At 33.0% G+C, this 13488-nt stretch overlaps 1 protein-coding gene across 3 annotated transcripts in view; it reads left to right on the top strand.

Moving 5' to 3' along the window:
- LOC105257980 (ADP-ribosylation factor-like protein 4C) overlaps positions 1-13125 on the top strand; it is a 62697-nt gene extending 49572 nt beyond the window's left edge. For 2 of the 3 annotated variants that reach the window (XM_011268962.2, XM_011268961.2), the window contains exons 3-4: positions 6061-6276; positions 12553-13125. In XM_011268962.2, coding sequence (XP_011267264.1) covers positions 6061-6276; positions 12553-12749 — 413 coding nt within the window. In that variant the 3' untranslated portion in view covers positions 12750-13125. Of the gene's footprint in view, positions 1-6060; positions 6350-12552 lie in introns of all 3 variants that reach the window. The other variant, XR_889705.3, reaches the window with a different exon arrangement.
- The last annotated feature ends 363 nt before the right edge of the window (positions 13126-13488 follow it).

Below are 13488 nucleotides of genomic sequence, written 5' to 3'. Positions count from 1 at the left end.
ATGGAGTGTCTTCGGAACTGAAATCATCTAACTCCGAGATATCTTTAAGATTAAGGTCCTCAACATGCACGCCTTTAATACAATTATTTGCAGATTGTAAGCATGTCTCAGCTGGAACAGAGATGTCATTGATACAACCAACATCTTCGCTTAAAGCTACAACAAGTACGGATGTTAAAAAAGAACGTAACTCATCCAAATTTTGCATTTTATATGCTTGAGCAATGCATCTGAGGTAAAACTGCCGCACTTTATTTGGTAAATGTCGCAAACATTCCCAATTACTTATTATTTTTATTATATGGCTAACATCCAATCTCAAGTATGAGCTTGGTAGATCCACTTCTTTGTTCTTTATAACGATTTCATAACATCGTTGTAAATAATGTTTGAGATCCGCACAATCTGCAAATGCACGCGCTAAAGCAACTAATATTGCTCGACTAAAATCTGTTATTATTACAGACGGCACTGTAGCACCCGCTCTCCGAATTTCCAATAGAAAATATGTTATAAGAGATGCATCTTGTTTTGTAGAAATCATTTGGAAAACTGGAATACCACGTTTGTCTTCCGGAACGATTACGCATTGGTACAAAAAGAGATGGGCAGATTTTGTTCCATCAGGCATTGATAATTTTTTCGCTATACTGCCTGTGGCGTCCATAGTAAAATATGCATTTTTCGATCGATTAATTATTTTATACAGCATCATTTGCTCCTTAGACCAGTACATAACATAAAATGGATCAAAGCCTATTCCATGTATTGAACCACATCTTTTAGTGTATTTATATATTTGCAAATTTCCTATTGCATTACAATCAGTGATACCTAAACGATTGTCCAATTCATTTTGCTTGGCTTTACGTAAAACACGAGGCGAAAACAAAATTGGTGGATCTGAATCACCAAATTCCATAATTCTATTTGCCTCTTCAGTACGCCAAATTGTTGCTTCTTTTTTTGCATCTACCAAATAGCCAGCTACTTTTTGCCGTAAAGAACCTTTTAATTGTCTTTTTTTTGCATGAATAATTTGATTGTTAAATCCTAATAAGGCACAATCAAATATTGCATCTTGACCATCGTGTGGTTTTTTAAACAATTTACCATTTAATGTTGCTTTACATTCCTTGCATATTGCATAAAATCGCACGAAACATTTGGCATTGAGGCTTGGAAATACAGCTGCATTTTTAAACGTAAATGCACAGGGAATTTTTGTCTGTTCCCATATCTTTGTCGCAAATATATTGGACCATTCTCCAGGTTTTAATTTTAAATATCGACGGTTTCTATATTGTTTAACGATAGGCTTTATATCATTCCAGTTTTTGTCAGAAATAATAAGTTTGAAAATCTTATTATTACCTAATTTATTTTGGCATTCAGGTGAATACTCGGAAAAACTTTCATCAATTGCCTCATTGGGAGAATTTTTAATATTTTTACCTAATTTAAATGCTTTTATTGTGGCAGTACGCATACCGCGTCTATCTGTATTTAATATCGTATATATATGTTTCGGACTTATATATGAATCTATTTCTTTCATTTTTTCACTTATTTTTTTATACATAGCATTTGAGGGTGGAAAACATTTTCCATTTACATCTATGCATCTATATTCTGGAGTTGTCAATATTTGTATCAATTTATTTTGATCGTACATTTTTTCAACTAAAACTAATTCAATAATATATGTATGATATACTTAATATTATAACTGCTGTTTATATACATATCTCAATACAAAGAAAAAAAAATAAAAATTTAGGATGGAAAAATAATGCCGAAATGCATCAAAGTGGTATGCTCTCTCTCATTTAAGATTATGCCGAATATTTATAAAAAATATCGTACACAAAGTGTTCCTGATCTGAAATCGAGACACGAGTTCACGAGAATGACAGTCCGATATGTCCGTCTCCTATGCAGAGATGCCGTCAGAGCTGGTCAGAGCTGGTCAGAGCAATGATGCCGGAACGAAGACGCGGCTCATCGGCAGTGGAGGGGATAACGTATGAGCTCGGCGTCCTCGGCTAGCTTCAGCTGCTTTCGCTTGGGTGCGTTATCCCCTCCACTGCCGATGTCGGTGAGCCGCGTCTTTTGTTACACAAAGGGCTTCAGCATATCCAAGATGCTATTAATGACGTAATTATGTCAAAACAAACGTGCGTAAAATGTAATAATTCGTGCCACATTATAGAAAAATATGGTCCACAAATTATAATAGACACAAGTATTGTAACTGATGAAAACTATTTGAAAAATATAGGATTAGAAGCTATTAGAAGCTATAGCTTACAAAATATTGCGAAAAACGTCACAATTGGTGATAACAAATATCTATTAAGAGGAGTTGTCAATTATATCAAGAGTGCATGCCATTATACCGCTTTGTTATTTACCAATGCTTCTTGGTATGAATATGACGACTTGAAATTAAAGAGAACACAAGTGTCAGCGAGTAAATACATGATAGTGCCACATGCATTAATATATGCACAAATAATATAAATTAAATTAATAATATAAACTAAAATATTTAAGAAAAATTTATTCCATATTATAATATACTTATATTCCATATTATACTTATATAATACTTATATACTTTAATTATTTGAATGTTCTTATTAAAATAAAGCACAAAAAATATAAATATAAAAAACTAAATAAAATAAAAAAAATAAATATAAATAAAAAAAAATAAAAAAATAAATATAAATGTAAAAAAACAAAAAAAACAAAAAAAGAAAAAGAAAAAAGGAACCATTATCTCGTCACGTCCACGCCGTGTTCTGGGTTACGCTAAGAACGAGAAAAATTCCATTCTTCAGTTCCATTCCTAATTCGGAAATAGTTTCAAAGAAGAAAAAATTTTCTAATTTAAATTATACTCGAAGATTTTTTTACTCGTTCTTCGAATAAAAAAATTGTTCAAAAAATTTTCCAATCGTTTTTATCATAAGAACTCTTTGGAAAAGCACTGTATATGCCCAGAACTATGCGAGAACTGCTTTGGAATAAACAGAACTGTCGAAATACATCCAGCATATCATCTCTATACTCGAAAATACTCGTTTCTCTGGAAGAAAAATTTTTTAAACAATTTTCCAATCGTTTTTATCGTGAGAACTCTTTGGAAAGGCACTGTATATGCCCAGAACTATGCGAGAACTGCTTTGGAATACACAGAACTGTCGAAATACATCCAGCATATCATCTCTATACTCGAAAATGCTCGTTTTTCGGGAAGAAAAATTTTTTTACAAATTTTCCAATCGTTTTTATCGTGAGAACTCTTTGGAAAAGCACTGTATATGCCCAGAACTATGCGAGAACTGCTTTGGAATAAACAGAACTGTCGAAATACATCCAGCATATCATCTCTATACTCGAAAATACTCGTTTCTCTGGAAGAAAAATTTTTTAAACAATTTTCCAATCGTTTTTATCGTGAGAACTCTTTGGAAAGGCACTGTATATGCCCAGAACTATGCGAGAACTGCTTTGGAATACACAGAACTGTCGAAATACATCCAGCATATCATCTCTATACTCGAAAATGCTCGTTTTTCGGGAAGAAAAATTTTTTTACAAATTTTCCAATCGTTTTTATCGTGAGAACTCTTTGGAAAAGCACTGTATATGCCCAGAACTATGCGAGAACTGCTTTGGAATAAACAGAACTGTCGAAATACATCCAGCATATCATCTCTATACTCGAAAATACTCGTTTCTCTGGAAGAAAAATTTTTTAAACAATTTTCCAATCGTTTTTATCGTGAGAACTCTTTGGAAAAGCACTGTATATGCCCAGAACTATGCGAGAACTGCTTTGGAATAAACAGAACTGTCGAAATACATCCAGCATATCATCTCTATACTCGAAAATACTCGTTTCTCTGGAAGAAAAATTTTTTAAACAATTTTCCAATCGTTTTTATCGTGAGAACTCTTTGGAAAGGCACTGTATATGCCCAGAACTATGCGAGAACTGCTTTGGAATACACAGAACTGTCGAAATACATCCAGCATATCATCTCTATACTCGAAAATGCTCGTTTTTCGGGAAGAAAAATTTTTTTACAAATTTTCCAATCGTTTTTATCGTGAGAACTCTTTGGAAAAGCACTGTATATGCCCAGAACTATGCGAGAACTGCTTTGGAATAAACAGAACTGTCGAAATACATCCAGCATATCATCTCTATACTCGAAAATACTCGTTTCTCTGGAAGAAAAATTTTTTAAACAATTTTCCAATCGTTTTTATCGTGAGAACTCTTTGGAAAGGCACTGTATATGCCCAGAACTATGCGAGAACTGCTTTGGAATACACAGAACTGTCGAAATACATCCAGCATATCATCTCTATACTCGAAAATGCTCGTTTTTCGGGAAGAAAAATTTTTTTACAAATTTTCCAATCGTTTTTATCGTGAGAACTCTTTGGAAAAGCACTGTATATGCCCAGAACTATGCGAGAACTGCTTTGGAATAAACAGAACTGTCGAAATACATCCAGCATATCATCTCTATACTCGAAAATACTCGTTTCTCTGGAAGAAAAATTTTTTAAACAATTTTCCAATCGTTTTTATCGTGAGAACTCTTTGGAAAGGCACTGTATATGCCCAGAACTATGCGAGAACTGCTTTGGAATAAACAGAACTGTCGAAATACATCCAGCATATCACCTCTCTCTATATATCTATAGATAAGAGGTTTTGCAGTTTTTTATTTTATTTTATATTTTTCTTAATTTAGAATGTAGAACTCTTCTTAGAACTCATGTAGAACTATAAATCTTTTAAATTTAAACAATTATTGATGGCGAAAATGTCATAGGACAAAGTGATTTGCTGCGTGAAGTTGGCATATCAGTTTGTCCTAAGGCATTTTCTTTGCTTTAATCACCAGAACTATTTGTTTAAATCATCAAGAACTCTAGAACTATTGTAAATAAAATCAGAACTCTTAATTATTTATGATTTTCTACAAAATGATACGCTAACTTCACACACACGTCTGCCGGCGTGCGGCGAAACGTGAAAATGGCGATGGCGATAACCACGGGTAGCAGCGCGCTGTCTTTCCCCTCGCCGCGCGCCGACAAGCAATGTCTGATATGGTGGGCCGTATTATAGCTCGAGCGATCGAGCGCTTTTCTCATTCGTCCGATTTCAATAATTAATATTTCTATCATTATTGCAAAAATCATTACATGGAATAGGACTTCTTTATTTAATTTACTGCGCTTTACCTCTTCACAAGTGCGTGAGGTAGTGCTCAGAGACACCCTATTTATATATAACAATCAGAAAAATATATTCTCAGGAAATCCTACGGATAATTTTTTATCGTCTGTATTGTTTATTCGATCAAATCAGGATGTCCTACGGAAATCTTATGTTATACGAGATATCCTCCTGGAATATCAATCCTATGGATGACTTTTTAATTTCGATCAAATTAGGATGTTCTATGGAAATCTTATGTTATGTGGGATGTAATTGTTTTTTAAGAAAATACATGAATTTGCACGAGCAGCTACATATTTTTTCTTAAGAACAACTGTGTTATGTATTTTCTTTATACTGTTTGATTTTTATTTAATCTTTTTCAATATATTGTAAATCTATTTGTAAATCTATCATTTGAAACTTAAAAGATTCTATGTTTTACTTTCGTATGAGTAAAAAAGATTAAAATCGAAGACGCATAAAAAACTGATTTTTGGAAGTAAAAGTCTGTAAAATATACCAAAATATCTGTAAAATATTTTCTTTACCTAGAAGTTTAAACAAAAATAGAAGATCAGGAAATTATTTTACAAGATTTATATAGACATTCTTAATATTATAGACTCGCTTCTTCGAGAGCTATCAAGTGATGTTATTTTTGTTAAAGATTTTTATTTGAAAAATTTAAGAAAATTAAATTTCCTCTCTTCTCCCTTCTCGCCCTCTTTTTAATTTTCTTAAGAAAAGATAATTTATGATGAAAAGGTTTCTTTATGATGAAAATCATTTAATATTTTTGAACATAGGTGTTAATTTCCTTGTATGGGACGTCGGTGGACAGGAAAAGTTACGGCCATTATGGAAATCATACACAAGATGCACAGACGGTATCATTTTCGTCGTTGACTCCTGCGACACCGAGAGGCTTGAAGAGGCGAAAATGGAACTTACTAGGACAGCGAGGAGTCCAGACAATGCGAATGTGCCGATTCTAATTCTCGCCAACAAACAGGATTTACCTGGTATATAACCGATACTACAAACATTATACATATGTACACATAAAGGACAATGGGACAAGACATTTTTCGAAAGGTATACGTAAACAACACGAAGCACATCGCTTAATCACTAGAGCTTATCAAACTAAATTAATTATTTATTTAAATTTAGTTAATCATTGATTAAATATATAAAATATGCAATTCTTGTTTTATAAGGATTTATTAATAAATTCATTGTTGTTTCGAGAGCAGTATGTGGACAGGTAATGGTCCCATCAAAACAAATCCCTATCGCATGAGCCACGGCCATCTAAAGGAAGGGAGCGCTCTGATTGGCTATCACCATAGTGATAGTGTGCTCTGATTGATTCGTTCTGTAAAGTGCTCTTTAAAATTGTGCAAGTCCCCTTCAAACTTGGACAAATTTCTTGCAAAATCTTCGAAAATTTCATCAAAATCAAGCATTCTTGTTAAAAATCACTGAATTTTGAAAGAGAAGGGCGAGAAGAATAAAGTGTCAAATGGGGAAGAGAGCTTATCGAAATTATCGGATACGGTGATATATATATATATATATATATATATATATATATATATATATATATATATACCGTCAATTTTCGATCTTAACGAAATAAGGAAGTAGATTGGCTCAAATTAAGAAGGAATGACCTGTATTGTTTTGGGATTGTCGCAAAACGAAAAATTAAATAAAGAAGATCGGCTAATCTGCGTAAGTAGAAGCGCGCGGCAACAAGAGTCGTCCCACTGTAATCCGATACTACGAGCGCGGCGAAGTGGTGGGCGGGTCGCTCTTCGAGACATGATGGTGGTTTGCGATATATCGCAATACCGCGCCGAAAAATGACCCGTCCTTTTAGTGGCGAGAAATTGATGCGCTATCATTTCCACACCACCTTGCGGTAGATAGCATGGTGCGCTTTTTTTATAGTGGTTTCCCCCATAAGCCTAGTCCACTCTCAATTTGAAAATTATTCAAAATTCCATTACTATACGCTGAATATATCGTAAATGTAAAAAATTAATGGTGACAGTACCTTTACAAAAATTGATCCGTGGTTGAAAATCCCTTGATAAAAAATGTATTGCACACGTTGATAATGATACGATGATAAAATGCTTCAAGAATCCTTTCTTCATCTCGTACACGAAGGCGCACTGCTGAACCAGTTATCCCGATATTATGCACGACACCCAGTTTCACATAATTATTGCACAACACGTAAAATTGTACGGCCACTTGGTTTTCATGCACGCCCGAGAAATGTTTCCATGTAAATTGCGGCCGCACGATAAGTATTTTCTCCCGCTAGTCCGTATGCTACAATCATATCCGTATATTCCTGCAAAGTACACTTCATTTTCACTGTTAATTTACTACGCAAACACAAGATTTTTATTAAAATGTCTTAGCTCTCGCACGCTGTTACCAGTTATTGCGTACGCCAGCAGCACGCAACTACAGCTGACAGCTGAGCGGACATGTAAGTGTAAGCGTACGTGTGAGTTCGACGCACTATGATTACACTCACATGTCCGCTCAGCTGTCAGCTGTAGTTGCGTGCTGCTGGCGTACGCAGTCTGGTAACAGCGTGCGAGAGCTAAGACGTTTTAATAAAAATCTTGTGTTTGCGTAGTAAATTAACAGTGAAAATGAAGTGTACTCTGCAGGAATATACGGATATGATTGTGGCATACGGACTAGCGGGAAAAAATACTTATCGTGCGGCCGCAATTTACATGGAATCATTTCCCGGGCGTGCACGAAAACCAAGTGGCCGTACAATTTTAGGTGTTGTGCAATAATTATGTGAAACTGGGTGTCGTGCATAATATCGGGATAACTGGTTCAGCAGTGCGCCTTCGTGTACGAGATGAAGTAAGGATTCTTGAAGCATTTTATCATCATTATCAACGTGTGCAATACATTTTATCGAGGGATTTTCAACCATGAATCATTTTTTGTAAAGGTACTGTCACCATTAATTTTTTACATTTACGATATATTCAGCGTATAGTAATGGCATTTTGAATAATTTTTAAATTGAGAGTGGACTAGACCTATGGGGGAAACCACTATTAAAAAAGCGCACCATGGTATCTACTGCAAGGTGGTGGAAATGATAGCGCATCATTTTCTCGCCACTAAAAGGACGGGTCATTTTTCGGCGCGGTATTGCGATATATCGCAAACCACCATCATGTCTCGGAGAGCGATCCGCCCACCGCGTCGCCGCGCTCGTAGTATCAAATTACAGTGGGACGACTCTCGTCGCCGCGCGCTTCTACTCACGCAGATTGGCCGATCTTTTTTATTTAATTTTTCGTTAATTATTGCGACAATTCCAAAACAATATAGGTCATTCTTTCTTAATTTGAGTCAATCTACTTCCTTATTTCGTTAAGATCGAAAATTGACGGTATATATATATATATATATATATATATATATATATATATATATATATATATACAGGGTGTCTTATTTTAACTTGGACAGTAAAATATCTCAAAAACTAAGCCCAGCAAACAAAAATGTTTCAGATAAAAGTTGTATGGTTTCGAGGGGACATAAGATGGTACCATTGGTTTGACCTTGAAGAGTTATTTGAAGTTCACTTAAAGGTCACCTTCAATTTCTTAAATAGAACCTACACTTTCTCATTACATATTCTTGTAGCTTATCTCGAGAGCTTTCCAAAACACTATAAAGTATTTCTTCATTGAGAACTTTTCGAGTTATGAGGGTTGATATCATTTCTTAATTTTACATAAACCATAAAATGTCTAGTAAAATATTCATTTTTCGATTATCTTACCTTAATGCTTTTATGTAGAAAATAATGAGAGGAATCAATTGATGTAAATAATACATACAGTTGTTTTTAAGAAAAAATATGTAATTGTTAATTGTAAATTACAAGTGTCCAAGTTAAAATGGGACGCTCTGTATATATATCACCGTATCCGATATGTATATATATATATATATATCCCTGTATATATATATATATACATATATATGTACAGGGTATTCCATTTTGAAAGTTCCAACCTTATAACTTTTTTAATTTTGATTGTAGAAAAAAATGTTTCAGACGAAAGTTGTATGGCTTGAAGGGAGAACATAAGATGGTGTCATTAGTTTGACATTAAAGAGTCACCTGAAGATTACGTGAAGGTCACATGTAACTTTTTGAGCGGGACACTCTATATGCTTTCGCATATTCTTATAGTTCATCTCGAGAGCTTTTCAAAATACTAATTAAGTTAGTTTTCATTAAGTACTTTCCGAGTTATGAGGCTTGAAATCATTTTTTAATTTTACATAAACCGTAAAATATCTAATAAAATATTTATTTTTCGATTATTCTACCTTAATACTTTTATGTACAAAATAATGAGAGGAATCAATTGGTGTAAAGAAAAGACGTAGTTATTTTTAAGAAAAAAAAATGTAATTGTTAATTGTAAATTACATTTTTTTTCGAAACAATTATGTGTTTTCTTTACACCAATTGATTCCTCTCATTATTTTGTACATAAAAGTATTAAGATAATCGAAAAATGAATATTTTACAAGATATTTTACGATTTATGTAAAATTAATAAGAAATGATTTCAAGAAATGATTTTATAACTCGGAAAGTACTTAATGAAAACTAACTTAATTATAGTGTTTTGGAAAGCTCTCGAGATGAACTATAAGAATATGTAAAAGCATATATTGTGTCCCGTTTAAAAAGTTGGATATGATCTTCACGTGACCTTCAGATAACTCTTCAAGGTCAAACTAATGGCACCATCTTATGTCCCTCTTGAAACCATACAACTTTGTCTGAAACATTTTTCTCTAAATTGCTTCGTTTTCGAGATATAAATTTGTAACATTTTACGTGGACTACCCTGTTTATGTATATATAAGGGAGTGACAGTTTTTTGGACCACTCGATTGAACATGTAGTATTAGACACTGAATGATTGGACACGCACTCTGCACGATTGAATCTTATTTCGCGTGGAATATTGCAAACCCATGTGGAACTGTACAATAATAAACCTCGTTTAATACTGAAAGCACACGACGGTGTGTGTTAAACCTCATTTCGCGTGGAATATTGCAAACCCGTATGGAACGGTGTCTAATCATACAGTATCCAATTATCGTTCAATGTCCAATCGTTCAATGTGCAATCGTATAGTGTCCAATCGTTATATGTCCAAACGGGATGTGTCCTATGTAAGGGAAGGACTAGAATGGAAGAGAAATAAAATAGGAAATGAAAAAAAAAATAATCACGAATTCTTTAGAAGAAATCCACAGCGATTAGAAAAGGTTTAATCGCGAATTCCTCTCGAAGAAATCCTCAGCAATCGAAGGGAAATGAGGCGTTTAACTGCGCATGTCTTTAAAAAAGTCCTCAGGAATTAACAGGAAACAAGGAGTTTAATCAAAAAATTTTCTCTAAGGAAATCTACAACAATTAGGAGAAGTAAAAGGCAAGGAAGAGAAAAATGAGAAGCTGAAAGAATGAACTTCTCAGATAGCACATGGACGTCCTATTGACGTCCATTAGATATTCGAGTTCGGACATTGGGACATCCAACAGACATGTGAATTAAGTTGGACGGACATCCATTGAATGTCCATAAGACGCCGATTTTTCACAAGTTCGGACGTTCAAAAAGGATTAATACTCAAAAAAGGACCTAAAATGCATGTTATTTTCAGTGTCCTGTTCTTCCAAGTTATTGTTGAAATAAACAAAAATTTATAAATTCAGAAAAAAGTTCATATTTAATTATATATAATTGTGTAGATATAATTATGTATGGATTTTGACCTAATTTAATCATATATATAAAATTATTTTTGATTATACATAAATAAATCGCATTGCATCCTTTATAACATATAAAACATTTGGCCCAACAAAATTAAATAATATAATTAAATAATATAATTTATCTATTTCATATAAAATTTTACATAAAAGTTTTATATTTTATTTATATTTATACTTGCTTATCATAGGCAGAACAGGACATCCTATGGACATTCATTTTATGTCCATTTTATGTCCATTTTATGTCCGTTCCATAAATATGAAATGAACGTCCATTGTACATCCGTTAACGGCCAATATTTGGACATATAATAATTGGATATTAAAAATATATTATAAATATCGGCCAATTCGGGAGAGTGAAAGCGTGCCGCGAAAAAGACTGTATTTTGTTAACTACTCTTAACTATGTACTATTTTATCTCATTTTCTCCGCTCTTCAACTAATCTAAATAAATCATAGAACAAGCCAATCAGAGCATGCTGCTACTATGACAATAGACAATCAGAGCACTGCCTTCCTTCGAAATAGCCACGTCTCCTACGCTAATAACGGTATAGTGAGGATTTATTTTGACGGATTAGATTTCCTGCCCATATACTACTTTCAAGTAACACTTTAATTATTTCGGAAAGTGATATAAGAACAATTTTTGTGCGCTTTTGCGCATGTACAACTCTTGTTGTAAAAATCTTGCCCATTTACTCAGCAAAAACCGTATTTATTATTTTTTTAATAATATATAATATTTTTTTCTATTTGAAGAGATCTTCTTCCTCTACTATTTTTTTTTCTTTCTCCTTTTCATTTTTGTTCTTCATTTCTTTCTCCTATTTTTTCTCCGTTTTCTTTTTTTTCTCTTTTTCCCTTCTCTTTTCTTTTTTCTTTTTCTTGTTCACTTGCTAACTTATTTAGTTTTTTATTTATTCATTTATATATTTATTCACTCATTACCTATAACATAAAATAACTTAATGTTTCCTCTTTTTGTCTTTTAATATCTTTCTTTCTTCCTCTTTTTGTCTCTTTCTCTCTCTTCCTTTTTTACTATCTCTTTCTTTCTCATTCTTCTCTTCTTTTTCTCCTTTTTCTCTCGTTTCATTTTCTTTTTCCCTTTTCTCTTCTTTTTTCTTCTCTCTTTTCTTCTCTTTTTTTTTTTCTTCTTCTCTTTTCCTTCTTTTTTTTTCTTTTTTTCTCTTTCTTGTTCTTTTTTTTAACTTTTTTTAATCTATTAAGTTTATTCAATTAATTTTTTGCTTTGGAATACATCTAGTTTATTTATATCTAGTTTATCTATATATTATATGAATAGTTTATGTGTGGGAGAAGTTTAATATAATCAGTAGGTAAATAATGATATATAGTAGACATAATTCTAGTTTGAATATTTTACTTCGCTTTGTTAATAAGCTATCTATGATCTAGGTGCGAAGGAAGTCAGCGAACTGGAAAAGCATTTGGGAGTGTTAGAACTAACTGGTATGCCTGGTAGTTCTTGTATTCGTGTACAACCAGCGTGTGCTATTACGGGTGAAGGACTCCACGAAGGTTTAGACACGCTATATCAATTGATTTTAAAGCGACGCAAGCTGGCTAAATTGAATCGGAAACGAGCCAGGTAGGCCAGGGCATCGGAAGACTGCACATGCGTCTTCTGATATTGTCAGTAGCGGACAGTTTCTTTTCTAGCAACATTTTTCACTACTTCCACTTTATTTTTCTTTCCCAATTGTGATGAAGAAATAACCCAGTGACTTGAAAGAGACCAATGGTGTCAATCATCTCTTTTTAATTTTTATTTGCGTTAAAACTAACGATGTTGAAGCGATGCAAAGCTTGCATTGAGCTTTTGTATGTGCGTGTATGTATGTTTGTACATATAACTATACATATATCAATTATAGAGCTGCATTGATATAAAAAAAAAATGAGAATGAGGGATTTTAACGATTGTTGTTCCTCGTTCTATATTAGATTGTTGCATATAAGATATGAATTTTTTAATTCAAAGTTGAAAGAATTGTTATTTAAATATGTAGAAAATTTTAACTAATTTATGAATGTGTTATAGCTGCGAGTGTATTCAGTTTGCTTAGATAATGAAAAACGAGCAAAGTATGAAAAAATGGTTTTGAGATATTGACAAACTTTTTTTGTCTAATTCAGAAAAAATATTAATTTATCATTTAACTTGCACCTTTAACTACGAAATTAAGTATGAAAATAAGAACCAATTGTGCCAAAAATGACAAGATAAAAATGATGTTCAATGATGATTTATGAAATTTGATACCAAAAGGTTCTTTGGACCATTGAATACAAATTTGAGATCCAGATTCAAAATGATTAATTCAGAGATGT

The sequence above is a fragment of the Camponotus floridanus genome, unplaced genomic scaffold (genome assembly GCF_003227725.1).
Source record: "Camponotus floridanus strain SB8 unplaced genomic scaffold, Cflo_v7.5 scaffold108, whole genome shotgun sequence".
Classification (NCBI taxonomy): Eukaryota; Metazoa; Arthropoda; class Insecta; order Hymenoptera; family Formicidae; genus Camponotus; species Camponotus floridanus.
The sequence above is the reverse complement of the archived record's forward strand: the minus strand, read 5'-3'. Positions and strand labels throughout refer to the sequence as shown.